Below are 21,229 nucleotides of genomic sequence, written 5' to 3' on the forward strand. Positions count from 1 at the left end.
ATGAGAAAGGTGTATCTTTTCTGAGTCAGTGACTGAATGAATGAGATAGTTTTAACTACTTACAGTAAGCGGCTATGTTGAGAGCAGTAAACCTGACAGAAGTACAAAACACTCCATAACATCCTACAGTAAGTTGGCAATTATGTTGACATAGTTACATTAGGCTATATGTAGTCATTGCTTGGCAGCATACAAAAATAAAAGAAGTTGCTCTGGTGCATAATCTGAATCATCTGCATTTGAGTTGTCTCTATGCAAACGAAAGGAATTGTTTTTCGGCACATTTTTCAAAAATGAATGAGGCTGGCTCAGTTATTATGTATTTGATTAGCAATAAGGTGTAACCAAATCTGCCTAACTATTATACTACCAGTAGCAGCGTCTCATTGTTGTAGTTTGGTGGCTAGCTTTTTAGCTAGCCTGGCTAATGCATATTTGGAATCCCTTGTGAAAAAAAGTCACTTAAAAATATTTTTTTACATGCCCACTTCACACAACTTCACACAAACTCAAACAACAAGGAATAAAAAACTTGACTGACAAAGATGAAAACAGTCATGTTTTTCTACTCTATAAGACTCTCGGATCAGTTTCTTTTTGTTTGGATTTTTAAAGCAATTTGATGTTGAATTCCTGCTGTAACTAGGTTGGTGTCAGATGACCAGTTAAATGCATACACATTTATTTGGATTTTAACAACAGGTTCATACTACTCATACTGTACTACCATTTAATCTAAACTAATACGACAACCAGGGGCGCATGTTTACACAGGTACACAATCAAAGTAGGAATAAAAGATGGGCTGAATGTGTCCAACAGGCATTGGGTCAGCACAACCCCAGGACTAATAAGAGTGACTGGATCAGTAAATAACAAATACTGGCACAGAAACCGCAATGCTTAATCTCTACTGATACACCCCCTTCTATGCTCCATCTCCACTTATATATGGTCAGAATGGCAGCCAACCACCACAGATGAGGAAACATGCATGCCCAAAAAAATAAATGATACTTGATGGCTACACATGTGGCTAAAACAGACTACTGCCAAAATTAAACAACAACCCACTTGTACATGAGAAGATGGAGATCTGCCTCAGCAGCATTAGTGAGTGGCTTAATTCAAGCCCAGTTGTTGGTGAGATTGTATATATATATATATATATATATATATCATCACTGTTGATGTGTTTATGGGCTGGTTCTGAACCTTATGTATTCAAAGGTCTTATCGTTTTTGACTGGGATGAAATTGCCAGAATTGGTTCTATTTTTCCAGTGTGTTGGGTGAATGTTTCAAACATAGTGAGGACTCTACTAAGTTTACATTTACCTTCCTGTCAGTCTGGCTTTAGTAATTACACCCCATCCTTTATATGAAAAATAAACACACACACACACACAGACACACACACATTCCAGGGCTTCTATGTATGTAAGGGACAATTTGCTACACTTGGCATTGTCTTAATAATTTTATACTGTTCTCAGTCTCTCATTATCAGATGAACAAAAGCACATCTCAAAATACATTTTCTCTGTTATGGTGGTGGAATATGCCTTAGAGAGTTTATGATGACACATGGCTAAGAATAAAACATAATGCAATTGCAGCAGTAGCCATTGCAGAGGCACCCATCCCTGCATCGATCCTGTATGATCAGGATTCTCTAATCAATTCCTCCGATATGGAGTAGCAACAATAGTGTAGCAAGACTACAAAGAGTGGGACCTGTAAAATGGCTACATCTGTAATTGTAAATGTTGGCAGAAATCCAAAGAAATGCAAAGATCCACTTTTAGCACAGTGTAGCAGACCTTAGAAATGCAGGATTTCAACCACGGCTGTGACAGCTCTGCTTCTATGGCCAAAGTCCTAGTAAAGATACAGTATCAGGGAAATAGAGGAAAAGAAGGATTGAGGCAAGAGGAAGAGAGACATGAAGAAGGAAGCTGGAATGACGTTCTGTCCTCCTCTTTCACAGCCTCTGGGTAAAATTTTCAGGGAATACTCCTTTAAGGGCATTTCCTTTGTTCTGCCGCCAGTCGTCCTGCTTCATTCCCATCAGCCAGCCATCATCCTAAAAACACAGACATGCAAATAAAGACATATTCACCTCACTGTCACGGTGACACCACAGTCAATACCTGTGTGTGTGTGTGTGTGTGTGTGTGTGTGTGTGTGTGTGTGTGTGTGTGTGTGTACCTGTTCTTCAGGGTTGTCAAATGGGATTACCAGCACCACATCACCAGTCTTCATCTCCAGTTCGTCTGTATCATTGGCAGCATAATCATGCATCACCTGGAGCTGTATCACATAAATGAAAAAAACATTAATGATCTCCATATGTATACTCAATTTATATTTGGGTTAAGTAGATGCTCAGCACTATAGCGATCTTATTTGGTTTTACCTTAAACAAGAAGCCAGGTGGCATTTCTTCAGACTCTGATGCTACTTCTGTTGATTCTGCTGCTACTTCAGGTGTCTAGAAAAAACAGATGTTCTATTTACCGACATGTAGTGCACAATAAAAAAATATGTTCATCTTTTAAAGAGCCATAATTAAGCCGTAATTAATTTCTCAAAAACATGATTTAACAAAACTCTGCCAGCAGAATGTTATATAAGAGTGTCTGTAACCTGACACTACACAAAACAGTAAAGGATACTTGCTTTTAGAAAATGCTTAAAGTCCAGTTTCAGTATTACAAACAATGGTAAAGCTATAGTGCGTAGTTTTTGTCGCCCCCATGAGGAATTCTAAGTAATGACAACAACATTGTTGGCGCGTCCACATTATACAGCCTTCCGTGATTGCGCAAGCGCCCCCTCCCTCCTCTGTGCAGTTGCTAGTAGCCAAGGAGGACACAGAGGATTAATAAAACAAGATGGAATCTTCAGAAGAGATAATTATCTTCACTCGAGCTGTCACCGGACACCACAATCTTCTGAACATAGCCATACTGAGAAATGCAGAGAGAGTTTTGTGGAGCTGATAGTCTTAATTAGCTTTGTATCAACTCACTTGACAATGGCTTGAATGTAACAGATGTTCATTAATATCAAAAAGTTACGCGCTAAAGCTTTAAGTAATTTATATGTTTTTGATTAAATGAAATGTAATTTCAAGCATGTTAAGGAAAAATGTTTTTCTGACATATTATAGACAAAAATTATGTGATTTTATTCTAGTAAATGAGAATAAGCATGATGCAATATAGTCACCTAAAACATATATACATATACTGTACATAACAAATATTTAGGGGTGGTGTAAGCTCTTCAAAGAACAATGTTACAATATTACATCATTATATTTATATCTGTAATTTTGCAATGAAAAGCACATAACAGTTATTGCATGTTATAGTAGTTCCTCTTGCACGAACCTCCTCTGTCGGTGCTTCCTCCTCTGGTGCTGCAGCAGCTGCTGCTGCAGACTCACCCTGGGAGCAGAGAGACATAGAATAACAGAACAAGATCAGAGAATGAGACATATGAAAGATTGAAATAAGGAGGGGGAAAGCATGAAAGACACAACACACAAACAAGACAAAGACAGACAAAAAGACAAGCCGCCCAGCCTAAACAGCAAAGTTATAGCTAATATAAGCAAGTATGTGGAATAGACGGTAAGCTTGGACTCTAATGCACAGGTTTTGCACAGCATACTATATGCGTGGATTTTTGATTAGCAGTGACTGGGATTAGCTAAGTGTATTGAGAAGCAGGTGTTTATATTCTTCTTATTCCCTCAGAAATGAATTTCTAACTTGCCCTCTGTTGCACAGTTGATGCATCCATGCTGTTGGTCCAGATGCATCCTAAATATTTCTCCATATCTCCACTTTCCATTCACAATTTATCTCTCTATCATCTGTTTCTGTCCAGTACCGCATGCTCAAACCTCCTCCTCAAAAATCGATGCATCCACCATTTTCGTCCAGATGCATCTTTCCATTTTTTTCTCTCCTCGGTTACCTGACCCTCTTCATCATCCAACGTAGCAGCAGCTGGTGTGTCTTCTTCCTCAGCAACATCAGCTGGAGTCTCAGCTGCAGGTGTTTCATCTTCTGGGGCAGGCACTTCTGTGACCGGCTGGCCCCCCTCATCATCCCAGTCCTCCTGGGCTTCAGCCACGGGATCGTAATGAGCCTGCTGGCTCTCATCATCCCCCTCTGCCTGCTGAGCCAGAGCCACAGGGTCATAGTGAACTGGTCGGGTTCCGTCATCCCCCCAGCCCTCTGCGGCGGCTGCTATGGGGTCATAGCGGATAGGCTGCGTACCATCATCCCCCCAGGCATCTGCAGCAGCAGCCAAAGGGTCATAGTGCTGCTTGGTGTGCTCTTCCTGGGCACCAGTGTCCTCATGCTGAGGGGCAAGGGTCAGGTTTCAAGGAGTCAGAAGTACAAAAAAAAAAAAACTTTTACTTTATGGGTATTATTAATGGTTTAATAGTTGAGGAAATTTTAAGGGACAAAAAGGTAAGGTATAAGGGATATTTGAGGCCAGATTCAGCATCTCAATGGGCAAAAGACTTGGACATTATCAGGACCAGGACAAAAGAAGAATATTTGCAGGGCGTGTGGGGGTATGGCCAAAGTATGAAGAAGACAGTGGGCTAAGAACAAAGTAAAAAATATTTTTGAGGGACAAGCAATTAGGAAATTGATAAAGATATTAGTTTGGCACTCACGGGGTGCATAAGGATTGTATTATCAAAATGGCAGGTAAGGTATTCCAAAATTAAAGCTAGCGTGCGAAAATTTTACATATAAATGAACGTCTGTTAAATCCAGACCTTGCCAAACGAGTTCAAACAATGCGGATTAGACCTATGAACGCCAGGGAAAGCTCTGTGTTTTTTTCAGTATACCAGAGTTGTGGTGTCTGATTGCCAGTATGGCTCATTTGTACTTAGAATGAGTAGTTTATTAGGTAACACTGTCATGAACGTGTCATAAACGTTATAAACAAGTCATAAACGTTTATGACTTCTGTCATAAGTGTCATTTGGTTTTTGTCATGACAAGTTGACATTGCTTGGGTTGTCTTGATTATGACAAGTTGACATTAATCAAAGTGACATTACCAGAAGTTGTCTTGGTCATTGACATTAAATTTGTTTGGGATGTCTTTGTAATGACAACTTGACATTAACTAGGATTACATTACCAGAAGATGTATTTGTAATGACAACTTGACATTAAATTTCTTTGGAGTGTCCTTATTAAGACAACTTGACAGTAACTTCTGGTAATGTCACTTTGATTAATGTCAAGTTGTCATAATCAAGACAACCCAAACAATGTCAACTTGTCATGACAAAAACCGAATGACACTTAATGACAAAAGTCATAAATGTTTATGACTTGTTTATAACGTTTATGACACATTCATGTCATGTCATGATTATGTCGATACCTTCAAGTAAAATGCTACCGTGGTTTATTAACTCTACAACAACGTTGTTACATCAGAGCTCCATAAGCAGTACACAAAGTGCTGTCAACCAACCATTCTCACTTGCTTAAAGTACTTCACAAAGTAGCTGCTTATTCTGGCTCTCTGATTGGTTACACAGCATGTCAGTCTACCTGTGTTTTCCCAAAACCTTGACAGGCAGGTAGGGGTGAGAGACCACAGCGACGTGGTGTTATTATGAACAGATAATAGATTATCAACAGTGTTTGTGTAATTACTCTCAGTGCCAGAAAGGGGAGAGAAAAGTTCCGCACTTCAGCTTTAAAGGAGTTCAAACATTAAAGGATCATACAGGTGATTTTTCATGCTTTAGCCCATTAACTAAAAGTTGTGTTCGCTGTATCCGTTTTTGCAGATCCCCTGATTTTTCCTCTGGTGCCTCTAGGTTTACAGTTTTGCCTTAGAGTAAAAAACAACTACATTGTCCCATATCATTTTGATTTTGGTTTATGACTGAAAACCTGCTAAATTATATTCCCATCAGCCTCAACTGCAGTTTGTGTTTAGTGCTAATTAGCAAATGTTAGTATGATAATACACTTAACCAAGACAGTAAACATGATAAACATAACCCTGCTCATCGTCAGCATGTTAGCATTGTCTTTATCAGCATGTCTGCATGGTGTTAGCATTTCACTCAAAGCACCACTGTGATGCAAAAATTATGCCTCATTAGTAAAAAGGGCTAAAACCTGCTAAACCACAAAAATGGCCTTTTAAGGGATTTAACCATGGATGAGGGTTGGGGGAGTTGGCATCAAACATTATTTAGATTAAACTTATTTGTTATATTTAAGGGACAATGGAACAGTTTTGCAACATATTAGCAGAAACGGGGCCATGAAAGATGCCATGGACGTCCATGGAAGGAGTTCAGCAGCAAGTCATCATCACCATCATTCATCACCATCATCATCATCATTATCATAATCATCATCATCAGACCCAAGAAGATAGATGTAGAAGGATAGACCTTTACAGAGAAGGTTCAGATCAAATTAAACGACAGATGAAGATAAGGAAGTCTGGCAGCAGAAGGCAGAAACGCAAAAACTGTCAGCCTTTTAGAAAATAGATGTTGGATCTTCTGCATGTAGTTTGCAAGGATGGTTTATATTCCCACAGCTATGTTCAGATGGAGAAAGAGGAAGGAAGCTTTGTAAGAGAAGAAGTGTCATTCCTTTTTGAGCAATAACTACTTTGCCTCAAGCTATAATACAGCAGAACTGTATGATTGTTGAGACACATCTCTCTTACAGTGATAGGGATGAACAAAACGGTTAGTTAATGATCAGAATGCCAAGTTGCAAGCAAGGCTTTGTGAAGTTGCCGACCAGCTTGTTCGTTTATTTCCATGAAACAATCCACTGAAAACAAGAGCAACTTCACTCAACTTGCAGAACAAAACTGTTCCCTGTGTGTTACATGGTGCATGTAACGGCTACATGTTCTGTCAGTGTAACATGTGAACATACAGGGATACAAGGGTAAACAGAAAGAAAGGTTGATTCAGTTACAAATCATTTCACAAAGATGGGATTTTAATCTCATAACTCATTTAACTTTGTAATTTTCTATGAATGTGATGGGTGTCTTATGATCAATACTTTATAGGTTTGAGGTCTACAGTATGCTGTTTATCATCAATATACTGTGCATACCGCAACTTTACTGTAGAAGAGAAAGTGACGGCTAGAGGATTGCACATCAGAGACCATTTATATTGATTCAATAAACTATATTACAGTGTAAAATGTCAGTTTGAAACTGAATTTACCCACGCTCATTCCCAAATGCAATTTGTGCTGTACAACAATCTCTTCAGTGTCACATCAAGCACTGCAGACACAAAGACAACGCACAAACATATTTGGGACAGACAAATGAAAGAAATCCATTTATGGAACTGTTTTTTGTTTTAATCTACAGAAAAAGCCATTATAGAAGTACCCAACATGTCCTGCAACAAGCATATTGAGAGTGGGGCTTGTATAATGGCTATTTTGTAGTAAATGTAAGCATTGACAAATGAGTTGATGGTTACTATGAACACAATAAGAAATAAGAATATGAAGATGATGATCATAATGGTAATTGCAGTATATATTTTTGAATGTTAAAACATGTTTTATGGTGAGGATGATATGCTTACCCATGAGTCCCAGTTTTCCGTCTGTGAAAAGCAGAGGAAGAATAGCATGAAAAGACAGAACTAAGCTCTTTTCCGCTGCATTTAATAATACATTTCCAGTGCAGGTCCCATGATCTAAACCTACAAGCCCATAGCAGTAGATCTCCAGCAGAACAAGAGTACAGGCAAAACCAGGTAAAGTCTGGAGGGCTAAATGATGCTATTGAGCTGCAGAGTGGGGAGTTTATTCTCTGCAGGTTTGTCCCTGTGAGTGCATCCTTTAACTTAATGTGAATTACGGTACAAACCATTGCATGTAGCCATTAGATTCATAGTTTACAAAGGTGTAGTTCAGAAAATATGCAAAGTCAAAGTAGGTATTTTAAATCACACAGCGCACATTCATTCTGTTTTCTGAAAAGAAACATTACAGAATTTTAAGAATTTCTGTTATGAATTCTGAGCCTGTAAACAATTACAATACTGTAACAATGGATGACATTACTGACAGTGATGTAATTCCATGAACATGATGATGAGTTTTGAAATCACACTAGGTGTAAAGTCTGGGGATTTTTATGATTGTGTTGCTTTACGTTAGTGTTGTAATGCCATAGATTGTCTAAAGAATATAGAATGATCTACAGGTGATCTAAACAAGCAAAATATTAAAATAAAGTATTATAATAATCGACTAGCTGAGAGTGATTGGTTGATGTGTGGGAAAACGTAATGGCGAGGACACAAAGCTGTGATTGTGGATGTATGTGTATGCTTTTGAGTTGGGTTTATGTTAGAGACTATAACTAAAAGGGATCAAAACATTTTGTCGGCAGGACTATAACCTTTCAGTTAAGGGTGTTAATGATAGCATTGTCACATATTATATATGTTCTCTGTTGCTATGTACTGTATTGTGTTATTCTGAATATGTGTCGGACCCCAGGAAGACAGCCCTGCTGTAGCTAATGCAGATACTACTAAACTAAACTAAACTATGTGATCTTTTCCCTACGTGTTCTGTCATAATAGGGCCAGTTTACCTCGCTCTGGTACCTACTAACTGGGTCAAGGTATACAGAAGGCTTCATGCCATCATTCATTAGTGTATAAGAATGCTGTACTGAGGCTGAGTAGCAGACCTGGATCAAACGACAGCTGAATATATTTTGAATGAAATAGCATTAGGTTGCTGAGCTGTACACTCAGATAAAGTACAACTCATTTCATTCCAGTATCTAAAACTTCATTCTGCTGTTAAGAGAAGTAAGTAAGAGCAGAGCAGGGCTTTAGTGCTGCAGCAGGAAGAAGTGGTCACTAAAAGCAGTAGTCTACGGATCATCATACCATCATCTTCCTCTGGTTTCGTAAATTGGAAAGAAGCAGGTAACACCTCAAATTATGCCATCCTTATCAAGTGATTTTATTGTGTATCCAGACAAGCATGTTTCAATATATTTAAAGTCAAACAACTGCACTGGCAACCGGAAATATTATTGTTCCCCACCATAATAAATAGATGGCAAAGTTCTCTTGGACTTAGATAGCATGAATACAATTAAAAATCTCTTGTGTAGTTTGGCATTTCTTGCAGTGGAGGGTCTCTCTATGATCTATATGTTCATGCCATGAATCATCCACCTGTGTGACCGTAGAGGCTTTGGTTGTTGCACTGAAAGAGACCAGGTCCATGTCCAACAGGCTGCTCACTGCAGGACTGTCAAACTGATAACAACAGGAATAGGAGCTCTCATTGGCTAACAGGGTCAAGGAACAGGACAGAAGAGACAGCAAAGCAGGATAGACAAGAGTAGACATGAATAGACTAGAAGAGAATAGGAGGAGGAGGAGCAGGGGCAGATTAGATAAAAGGACACACAGGGCTCCGACCTGCACAGGAGAGTTGGAAGTTAAAGGGCTACAGCTGTTTGTCAACAGCAGCTGCTCACTAACCTCTGTAGGGGAGGTGACGCTGATATCGGGAGTAGCTGCAGCATCAAAAAGGCTGACGATGTTCTCTGTTTTCAACTCCTTAGATGGGGTCACCTTGGGTGGAGGAGGCACTGCAGGCCTTAGCTAGAACGGTAAATGAAACAATAATAAAGTAGCTAATTTAATAATTAAATGTTAGATTAAAAAATATTGGAAAGAAAATTATAGAACTTAAATTCAGATGACAAAATGAACTTATTTATCTCAGCACAGATAACCGATTACATTAACGATGGCTCCTGCATGAAATGCAGCCAGCATGATTGTTATTAGTCATACCTGTGCAGAGACATTATTCAGACACGACTCTGAACAAAGAGATGGTTTCAGTGTTTGAGAGCGTGTGTGTTTACCTTGGATGGAGATTTAGGGATTGGCGGTGGTCCTCCTGGCCTGAGAGTGTGGTTAGATGCTTCTTTTCCAACCGCACTGAGTGAATGAGAGAGAGAGAGAGAGAGAGAGAGAGAGAGAGAGAGAGAGAGAGAGAGAGAGAGAGAGAGAGAGATAGGGCAAAATAGAGAATACAGACATATTACAGAGAAAGTAACAAGGTTGGCAAATGATGTGAGAGAAAGGTCGATCAAAGGTTAAAAAGTACAGCTAACACAACTTAAAAAGTTACAATGCATGCTCTACAGTCCAAGCGTAAGTTGCTGTTGTTGCAAGTGCTGTCATGCAAGAAGAGTGAGCCTCACAAGCGAGCAGTGATAGAGGCACTAACTGTTGACAAAAAGCAGCCCTAGATCTGTAGATATTTAAGGTTTGGAAAACCTGCAATTTATTGCTGGACCAGGCAATTTTGTACATCGGTGGCTTCAAAAGGCAGAAAGAGGTAACTATTTGAAAACTCAAGCACTACGTTACCAAGACTCAAAGTGAACAAGTGGGGCCTCCAGAGGGCAGCTTTAATTTATTAACACCAAAAGCTCCGGGTATATTTTGTTAATACACTGTAATTGTAACCATGTTTGGGAATATGCAGGACTAAAGCAATGTACTGACATGATAAGGGCCCTAAGGTGAATCCTGCTGATCTTGAAGCCTTGGCTTGATCTAGTTAGAAGACCTTTATCATTTCAGTTTTGTGCTTCTACGTTGCATATCTCTAAATGAATGTGTTTAGTCAAATTACCACACAGAAACTGAGAAGCTACTGTAGAACAACTGTCCACATTACACAGATAAGGGGAGTAAAAAGGGGTTAATCAGGGACAAGCAACTCATTTTGTGGCCCCCTAGTGGATTCATCATGTACATGTACATTACTCCACTACATACCTTGTGTTTTGGGTTGTATTGTTACGTAACAGTCTTGCCTGGTGGAGCATTAAACATGCAGGTATGCTCAACTCTTATATATCTGCAACTCTGGGAGCATAGCTCTCTCATCAGTGTCTGTGAATTCACAACCAAGCACTAGTTCTCCCTCAACTCTCTCAAGCCTGCAGACTGACTGACAGACAGACAGCTGGAAGGACAGACAAGAGTTGTGTCACCATGGTTACCACAGTTGCCGGTTACCTCCTATTTGTTCCTGACGATGAGGCGCCGCTGGTACCTGTCTTTCTGAAAGGGGGGTTCAGGGGTGGCTCCAGGTTAATGCATGCCATTTAGTTTGTCTATTGCTGTAGCTTAAAATACTTTTAATAACTAGTGTTTTAATCCAGGAGTTTCATATTTTGTAAGTTTCCTCACTTGTCTTACAGTAAACCTATGGGGAAAATAAATGAGTTTGTTGCAAATACCCTTACCTCTTAATTTACTGCTATTTTAACTTCTGATGCTGCTCACTACATTCATCAAGCACGATTAATTATGTGCTCTCAAGAGGTTCAAAAATGTGCACACATTTCTGAAAAGATTTATATTTGCCCAAGTCTAGAAGGTGCCATAGAAATACAACATAGCAAGTATTTTCTTTGCTGTTTAAGATGACCAACCACAGTGATTGATTGATGAGGGTCAGCACTCAAAATTTCCGGGATCTCACACAAACAGATGTTTTCAAGTAGATTATGGGATTTTTTTAGAATCGCGAAAACCTGAGGTTACTGGGAATATTAAAAAAATGTTTTTGATTACTGAATAGCATCACTGTCGCCTGTCGGTGTTTATCTATGCTGCTTATATTAATAGATTTCATAGAAATATATTAACCTATAGAAACCTATTTGCTGAAAAGATATCTTGGCACTTAATTTCGTGAATCGTTTTAGAATCAACATCTGCGATGTTTAAAAATATGCAATGAAACTAACCTGCTTGCTTGGTGGATGTCTGTTCTTTCCAATTTTTCCAAGGTGTCATACAAATCCTGATCCAACTACAGAGGGGGGAAAGATGGGGTGTTAGATATGTATACCTAACAACAACAGCATTACATCATCATCCTACAGCTTGTTTGCATCATCATGTCCAAATTCAGATAGACAGTATATACAACTCTCAAGCTCAGACAGTAAAACAGAGGATAATATGTCCTACTTAGGGTTGGGTAATGAAACCCAGTTCCACTATGAAACCGGTTCCTACGCACCCGGTAGGAATCGGATTAGAACGCAAATTTCAGTTCCTCATTTTAGTTCCACTTAATGTGTCGACTGAAATATTTTCCCTCTGTCACTCCGAAACAGACGTATTATAGTTGTGTGTTAGGGGACTTAGGTTTACTTATGATATATTTAAGTACTTTAATACGTTAATATATTGTTAAATTGAAATAATTTTCAATTTTAAAAAAACTCTATAAAAGAGCCTTTCTTTAATGTCATTTTTCCGTTTTTCAAGAATCGGTTTAGGAATCGCAATCGTTTTAAAAGTACTGGTTCGGCATCGGAATCGTAAAAACCCAAACGATACCCATAGTCCTACTGCATTTTTTTTTTTTTTGTTGATTCAATTGCAGATCTAAACTGTCACTGTCAACATTTACCATTAACTGTTATCTTTTACACTGTGTCAATTTGTTTTGTCTAATCTTTATCTAAATTCAGCACTAATAGAGGTTCATACACAAGACTTACCCGGCCAATTTCCTTGTGAAACTTCTCCTCAAAACCAGCCAAACTCTGGAATGTGCTGACATAAAATCCAACACGACTAGAAAGGGCAGAGAAGAGAGAGCGAGAGATACGGTATTGACTGCATTACTGGCCTGACTTAATTTAGCATCCTGTAAGGACAAGCAATGTAGCACAGATGTAAGTGAAATGTAATTACAGCGTCCATCCATCAACAGGAAAATCAGTTTCCACAGACACTCACACACATACACACCTGTTCCAAAGGGAAGGCAACTCCTCTTGCAAGTCAATATTAATCTCCTCAAACACCTTCTGGGCTCTCTCCAACTCTTCCTCAGCCTGAAAAACACACACACACACACACACACACACACACACACACATTGGCACAATGCATTGGGATATGTTTTGTATGTGTGCTTAACATCTCCTGACAGTTATGCTTATGCTTCGACATGGTTTGTCTACAGTTGTTCTGTTGTTGTCATTTTCATTTTGCCTTTGATAGATATTCAACAGTTGCAAGTGATAGGGAATATGGGCAGAAAAAGAGAGCGATAAAATGCAACAAGTTCAAAGTGCAGAGAGGTTATTGTGTACCTGGCTCCTGGACAGACTGCTCTGGGCAACATTGTGTGCAGACAAGATACCCTGAGCCCAACCTGGAGTGGCCCTCTCCAACAAAGAGGAGGGCTAGAGGAGAGATTCAGAATACAACAAATTATTTGTATGTAAATGACATCATTATCAGTGTGCCACTACTTTTGTATCAAAAAATATTTTTTAATTTGTTTTACCTTGGTAATTTTAATGCCACCGTCCTTTTTCTTGGTCTTGTGTGTGGTGGCATAGTTGTGCCTGGCACTGTCGTAATCGACCAGCTTCCTGTCCCTCTTAGCTATACGTGCCTGAACAAAAAGAGGAGAATGTGTTATTCAGTGTCTCCATCTTCAAGGAAAAACTCAGCTTTCATCTTCCAAACATAAACTTGTTTTTCGGGAGTGTATGATTATTCAAAATTCAGTAAGAGCACAATAATATACAGTGTAGTGTGGAGCTGGCTGCCACTGCATGAACACTAAATGCTAGTTATTTTTTGGTTGTGATTTCTGCAGGTTTCTATGACGACACAGCTTACCTTGATATCAGGGAACTGGCCCAGGTAAGTATCCATGGAGATGAGAGCATGATCGACCAACTTTTGGTGGTAGTCAGTCCACAGCACATCGCAGTCCTGCAGCATGGATGAACATAACAGTACCATACATAATCACAATCAGAGATAAGAAAAAAAAAGTTGTTTAATTGCAAAAGTATGATTCTTAGATATATTTCTCCACCACTTTTGAGTTAATTCCAGTAGCTCTGTTGCTATGTCTTGGCTCGTGGTCTTGTATATAAATTAAGAATAAACTGAAACCCTTTTAACCGATCGCAGCGTTTTCTTGCAGCTAGCTTGTCGTACTTTTTTCACATAAGAACCAATAATCTAAAAGTAATGCACTTAATGAAGCCAGAGGAAATTCTAAAGTGTTCCACACCATTTCTTACAAGAGTTTATAATTTTGCTAATTGACAGAATTAGCAAGCTGGAAACATTGCTGCTGCGCTGCATAAGCTAATAAGGAGCCAAGCACACACACACAATCAATCAACTAATATACTATAAAGTGGTTCTGACCTATATATGGAAACCAGCTTGTCCACTCTTACAGGCAATTTCTGTATTTTAAACACATTCATAAAAAAGGGTTTCTGACCTCCACAATTGAATCCACTTCGTTCTTGCCGTACCACTCTGGCTCATACATGTCAGCCAAACACGCCTGCACATTTTTGGAGGACTCGTGCATGGCTGAGGACAAACACACATTTATTCTACATAAGCAGAAGATCGATTAAGCTTGGTACATGCAAGTGTGAATTTGTACAGGCTTGTGTGTGTGTGACCTTTTACTGCCTCCAGGTATGCCCGAAGGTCCCTTTGCAGTTTGCTGCCTTCAGTCTAGGGGTGAAACACAAAACATGGGTCTTAGAACACAAAATGAACCAGTGTGAGGAGACATATTCACAGCCTGTTGAGCCAGTACATATTTCAGTCTCAGCAAATGAACCTGTTAGAGCTAATGCAAAATTCTGTTTATATATGGAGAAGGTACATTTGTGACTAAAAAGTCTGGCAAGCTATATAAGTATGCAATAATTGGTCACTAGCATTATTGATTTCTAGAAATATGACTCTGCCATTCGACATAGTGTCATTCACTCACTCACATATTGTTTGTTGAAGTTGATCACTCCCTCCTCAAAAGCAACATCTTTGGTCTCATCGGCTTTGCCAAGCTTCTGAAGAACCTGTCAGCCAAACACATAATAACATTAGTCACAATACCAAGGGTAAGGTTAGCAAATGATTCTGTTCAGATTTAAGACAGAAGAAGGGATATGTTCCTTAAAAGACACAGCACCTGTGGACATTCACCTGTCTTCTTGTCTTGACCTCTCCCTTTCTTCTAAGTTTAAGATCAAATATGTTTGTTTTTTTCGCATTCATGAGTAAAATGAGTGGGTTGCAGTATTATGACACAACGTATATAAGAGATAATCACATCATACATGAATGCATGTATGCATTATATACATTATTTCCATACAAATGCATATAAATATTGTCAATACAGTAGTATTCACACATGTATAAAGCACACTGTGTTTAAAGGGTTACCATTATCTGTTCTCTCTCTGCCTGTGTCTCTTTAACCCTACAGTACATGATGCATAATGATAGACAAATAGCGCCCCCTGCCATTTATTCGGCGCACAACGCACGGCATGAACGCATAGACTAGGCCTCATATCTACCATCTATAGACTACATATTGCAGCATGGGTAATACTTATCATCATAGTGCTAGCAAAATGTATGATAGTGTTTCTGCAGTCATAGTTTGTGTGACAAACACTTACTGAGATACCCAGATATTGATTTAAAGTGCCAGAAACACATCAGTCATGGGCTAAATTATGAGTAGGCTTACCGTATCTCACTGCAATATGTACGTGTCCGCTATATGACATTGACTACAGGAACGATGTGTTTAAAGTGGACATCCCCATCCCCAAATAGCCCACAGCCCCCTTATTATGATGATGTCGTGATGCGACACTGCGACTTGGTGAAGGATGCGGCACTGCTGCTTCACGGCTTTGTAGGCCTGAACGATAATTCCCCATACATTGACACGTTAGTGAGCAGCTCTTACCTTTTCTTGGGCTCTCGTTAATTTTTTCTGAACGTTGCTGGCCACTTTTCCTGCGGTCAACCCTTTCCCCAAATTCAACTCAGCCATCTTGTAGCGCAGATCAGTCTTTGGATGCGGGAAGGAAGGCAATAAGAGCAATAACGATCTGATGGACCGCTACGGCGATTGTTGAGGCAAATTCATCAAGGTCCAGTGGAGAAATAATGGCGATAAATGCAATTATGTGATGTTATGATGTATCTTTAGAAGGGATGTGTGTGCAGAAAGCTAAGCTGTATTCTCAAATGTTGAACTGCTGTGTGCGCGTCCGTGACAGAGGAGGATGCTGATGCTCTTAAAGGCACAGTTGCTGCTGCGCGTCCACACAGGAATCTGTACATTATATGAGACTACACATCACTATACATTATGAACACAATGTGCAGCTTTAAAAATAAAATTCTGCACCAACGATTTAAAAGAATGCTTGTTGTTGATCTTTGTAATCTAATGTTTAAAATTGGCCTCAGACATTCTCAGTATATAGGCTACTGTCAAGTCTTAAAAGTATCGATGTCTCAAATAAATAGATACATAAATAAATAGATAAATAAATATAATATCATAAAGAGCCTATAGCTATAGCTAACATTCACAATTAACCTAAACAAAACATTGGTAAGAAACAAGACCAGGCCTGCTTTAAAGCATGCATATAAAGACCCATTTTTCTTAATCTGATATCGTTACGTAACACGTGAAGTGACATGAGAAGCTGAAAAGCAGCGCAGCAGCCAAGTGACTCAAGGAATAAACACTTTCTACACACTCATGTTTTAAGTTTTAAAGATGAATGTCTTGATATTTCACTGCAGTGTACCTTGAAATATATTAGACCAAAATATCTCAAATTAACATTATTGTAAACGACCTATCAATTATAAAATGTGTATATGATGGAGAAGGCTTCTGGCAAGCATTACCTTTGATATCCTGTCTTTTTCGGGATAGTTAACAGCTCCCAAGATACACTGAACTACCCCATATGTGTCACTATACATGTATATTACAACAGGTTTTATCTGGTGCAAAAAATAAAATGTGTTTAGGTTCCACCATAGACTGAATAGGGTTCCACCCATCGCCCACAGGAGCTCTCCATGAGATGGCGCCATTGTCTTATATCATATCCACATACTTAACAGTATGTACAGAGCTCTGATTAAGTTCTTTCACTTTTTAAAACCTAGCTGCTTTTGCTCAACGGCTGCAAAAGTCTGACTGAGGACTGATGCTCTAGACGTAGGCCTCTAGAGGGGAGTCTGCCAACACCACACAGATCAGGCTGTTCTGAGTGATGTTATTACTAAATTCCCATTTGACCTGGTCTTAACTAGGCCTACATGTTGGCTACATCTGTTCAATTTCCCTTTCCTCGTAACAACAACCCATGCAATATTCTTAAAAAACATTTTCTTTCATATTTTATGATTAAAAATAAACAAATTACAGCTCTTATTTGACACATACTGGTGCTGGCTAGGAGCTCTCCAAGGTCCTGAACTAACACTGCTGGTGTTGAGTGAAGTGAACAGGCAGCACAACAAAAAGCTCTCTAAACAAAAAGCTCTCTAAACACTATAAACAATAGCCCCCCCCCTCTGTTGCATAATCTAGCATGAGAGCGTGTTTACCAGAAATCGCACTTGCATATGAGAAGTAAAGTGGTTTAGTGTTTGTGATCATACCGTTTTCAGTAGGTCATAATCTGCCAGAAAAAGAACTAATAAACTCCTTTCAATGTCAAATAAGGCATGCTATCTTGTACCTACCACGTGTTAATCATTCTTTAAATTACTTCTTACATATGAAATAGATTATTATCACAATAAAGTCTGTTCCTTGTAAATTACACAGCTCAAATACACATCTTTTGCATATTTACTGCCCCTCTTTCATATTTTTCTCTCCCACTTTCTCCCCTCTCCTCCTCCCTTGCCATCTTCTTCCCTTTCCACCATCTATTCATCCCCGTCTCTTTATCCACGACAATAACAACATTTGGCCACGAGTCACCAAGCCCATTCGTTCCCATATATCCACATGAATAGCTCCTCTCCACCCCCCTCTCGTGCTGCAGGAATGGTTTAACCCGTTACCCACAGTGAGCGAGACAGAGAGCACAAAGGAAGCGCATATACACTGGTCGTTTACAAGGGATATTTATGAAAGCTTGATGTAAACACGGAATAAAAACCGCAAGGCAGCATTTCCATTTCCCGTCGCACTGGTCCATTATCGGCGTTCAATATTACATGAGGTAGCCTACCTACCGGCTAGCAACAACGCGTCTGTCTGGACACCGAAAGGCAGACACTAAGTGTGAAATTGAAGAGGAGTTGAGCATTGTTTCATCTTCGCTTTAGGCTTTTCTGGAGTTGCTCGCTGTTTTTTTGTTGTTGTTGTTTTTTTTTGGACCGAGCCCGTTTAACTGAGATCATGATGTTGGGGTTTTCAAGCAAACAAATGGAGATTCTCTTCTTCTTTTTTTAAAAACAGTTTTTTTTTTCTTTTTGGACTTGGGGATGACAAAGGAAACACACGCTAATATGTTGCATTTCTGAGGTGAGTTTTCTTTGTTCATGTCAAATTACATTTATGTTATGCTTATAGGTATAGCACGTAGGTTTTTTATTGTATTGAGTCTCCCTCGTGCCACAAATAACAAAGACTAAAGTGTAACGTTTTGTCCTGTTATCTCCACCCAACAGCCTAGACGAACCACGTTTACTGTTAAAACGTTTCGCAAGAGCTAATTATGTTGCCCGCAGCCTTATGCCCACCATCACTGTAAACTGCCTTTGGAAATTAGACACATGGAGGACAGCTCCGCTTTTGTTTTCCCTCTATTGTTTTCAAACCGTTGCTTAACGGAGCATTTGGTGCTCCAACACAAGGCACGAGCACTTCCAGACCTCTCAACGGTCGCATATCAGTGTCAGCCAGATGAATCCTTCATGATGTGCGGGGATTAATAATTAAAAAGACTAAACTCTGAATTTGATACCCTTGTAAAATAATTGGGTAGGACAGCGTGTAAACATTGGGAGCCAAATTAATTTGCACTCACGTTTTATTTCTCTTGCTGGATATCTCTCTCCACCTCCTCTCTTATTCATGCTACAGTAATAGCACATGAAACATTTTCATAATTAGTAGTTTGCTGTAGCAAAGAAGAAGTAATTATAGGGAGCAAGCTTGCTGAGCTAAGTGTGCAGGCATTTTTCTTTTATGCCCTTTTTTAAACATGCAAATGTAGGTTTGGTACCACACTATTCTGTTCTGAAAATGACACTGCTTCAACTTGTGTGTTCTCTCTCCCACTGCTGCAGTTTAAGATGGAATTGTTCATAAATGGATCAAAACTAAACCATTTGACATACAAAAAACTGTAGCTGTCTGCTCTATATTATTTGGTGTTAATAATGTGTGTGTATGTGTTTGGTACTGTATGTGAGGGCATTTGTGCAGACCTGTCCATGTGGTGCAAGGAGGAGGCACCCAACCCCCCCCCCACACACACACACACACACACACACACCAACAAAAGAAAATAATTGTTACATAATCTACATACCTACCTTGATGAGGTGAGAAATATAGTGAAATACATAAGCGAGAGATGCAAAGAGCATAAACTCTCATTTTGCTGTTATGAGCACTAGATCTCCTTTGAAATTACTAAGGGACATTTTAGCCATCCATCCATCCATCTTCGTCAGCTTATCCGGGGTCAGGTTGCGGGGGCAGCAGCACCAGCAGGGGACCCCAAACTTCTCTTTCCCGAGCCACATTAACCAGCTAATTTTAGCCATAAGTATTGAAAATCACCAGGCACAGTGAAAATGTAAAATGAGATCTCTTGAGATATTATGATGGATTTGAAGGCTGTGCAGTATTTGAATATCAGCTGCAGAGGAAAAGACGTAATGGGAAGAAGCATAAATAAGATGAAGTGTATGATAGTGTAAGGAAACCGTTGTGCAGCCAGTTACTGACTGTGTGCTTTTGTTCGACATTAGAGAGCGCACTGGTGTCAACCCACAGAGTTTCTTACTTTGTAGTGCTATTAAATCTTTTAATAAGGCTCTCCTTGGTGTGTGGTTCATTTCCTGGGCTGAAATTTGAAGCTGTGGTCTTGGTTTTGGGAAATGAATAGCTCAATCAACCTGTTCAGAAGGTCTTTATCATATTTCTTTACCACCATTCATCAGATAAAAACGGGTTATGAATGCATGTTGTTTTTTTAGGAACATAGTGTTTTTACAGTCAAATATTTACAATAAACTCTGTGTGCACCAAGCTTTTTACTGCTATCAACTGTGCTGCTTCACTGAGGGTCACCAAGCAGGGCACTGTTACAGGAGTTACTGAGCAAAATGAAAGTGTTTAACATTTACTTTCATCTCTGATGTCTGAATGGTCCAGCCGACAATTTTCCAGTCAGAACACCATTCTTCTAATAGGCCCAATGTTATGAACACTTTAGTTACTCTGGTTGACGGTTGTATTCTGTTGCACTGTGCTCTTCCTACACTGATTCCTCCATGTTTGACTAATAACAGCTCTGAATATCACATTATAATTTCAGTGTGGTGTAATGATGGGTTAGGTCAGTGTTTTAGATAAGATAATGTGGAGTTAGTGAGGGAATATAAATGTGACAACATACTGAGATTCAGCCCCACACCTTAAATCGCCAATTAAAAATAGTTTGAATGAGGCCCCCCGTATGGTGCTTCGCTGATAGTTATGTAACCGTAACTGAGAGCCAAGCAGCCCTCAGACATAGGACTTTGGCCAAAGTGACAGGCTCTGAGTGGATGAGATGTCTGGCCAGAAGTAAAAAAAAAATGCTGTCCATTTTATGGCATTTTTATGTTCTCCATAGCTGACAAAGGTGTGACAAATCTGGTGAGGGTTCGAGTTCCTAAGCATTCAAAAAGCAGTAAAACAATATCTTCATTCATCTGAACTTCTTCAAAACATCATTACACTACATTTAAAGGATATTTTCAGTGTGGAGAAGAAAACTCTCACCCTCACAAATATTTCAAGTAATTGTTTTTTTATATTAGTGTTAAGATAGATCTAAGATAGAAACACTTTAACAGATCTCAATGTTGAGGTGAGGATGGGTACCAGAGAGACATCCATTCATGGATTGACCGTGTTGCTACGCAGTGTGGAGTACTTTGATGACAGATTATGTAAGTACAGTGAACATAAGATAAAAAGACTCAGACTCAAGGCCAAGAACAAAACGTCTACAGGGGCTTCTTTGTCTG

At 39.3% G+C, this 21,229-nt stretch overlaps 1 protein-coding gene across 2 annotated transcripts; it reads right to left on the bottom strand.

Moving 5' to 3' along the window:
• Nucleotides 1-1,158: 1,158 nt before the first annotated feature.
• Nucleotides 1,159-16,945, bottom strand: bin1a (bridging integrator 1a). 2 transcript variants are annotated; one of them, XM_028591165.1, is made up of 19 exons: nt 16,865-16,945; nt 15,903-16,007; nt 14,914-14,994; nt 14,590-14,644; nt 14,400-14,494; nt 13,778-13,873; nt 13,437-13,547; nt 13,240-13,332; nt 12,893-12,978; nt 12,640-12,715; nt 11,875-11,939; nt 11,138-11,182; nt 9,970-10,045; nt 9,578-9,700; nt 7,646-7,666; nt 3,399-3,455; nt 2,420-2,494; nt 2,212-2,313; nt 1,159-2,086 (listed from the first exon to the last, which is right to left on the bottom strand). In XM_028591165.1, exons 1-19 carry the CDS (start codon nt 16,940-16,942, stop codon nt 1,985-1,987), a joined length of 1,542 nt encoding a protein of 513 aa, XP_028446966.1. In that variant the 5' UTR covers nt 16,943-16,945; the 3' UTR covers nt 1,159-1,984. The 2 variants fall into 2 exon arrangements, with proteins under 2 accessions (XP_028446966.1, XP_028446967.1); XM_028591166.1 differs by lacking the exon at nt 11,138-11,182.
• Nucleotides 16,946-21,229: the final 4,284 nt, after the last annotated feature.

The sequence above is a fragment of the Perca flavescens genome, chromosome 11 (assembly GCF_004354835.1).
Source record: "Perca flavescens isolate YP-PL-M2 chromosome 11, PFLA_1.0, whole genome shotgun sequence".
NCBI classification, from domain to species: domain Eukaryota; kingdom Metazoa; phylum Chordata; class Actinopteri; order Perciformes; family Percidae; genus Perca; species Perca flavescens.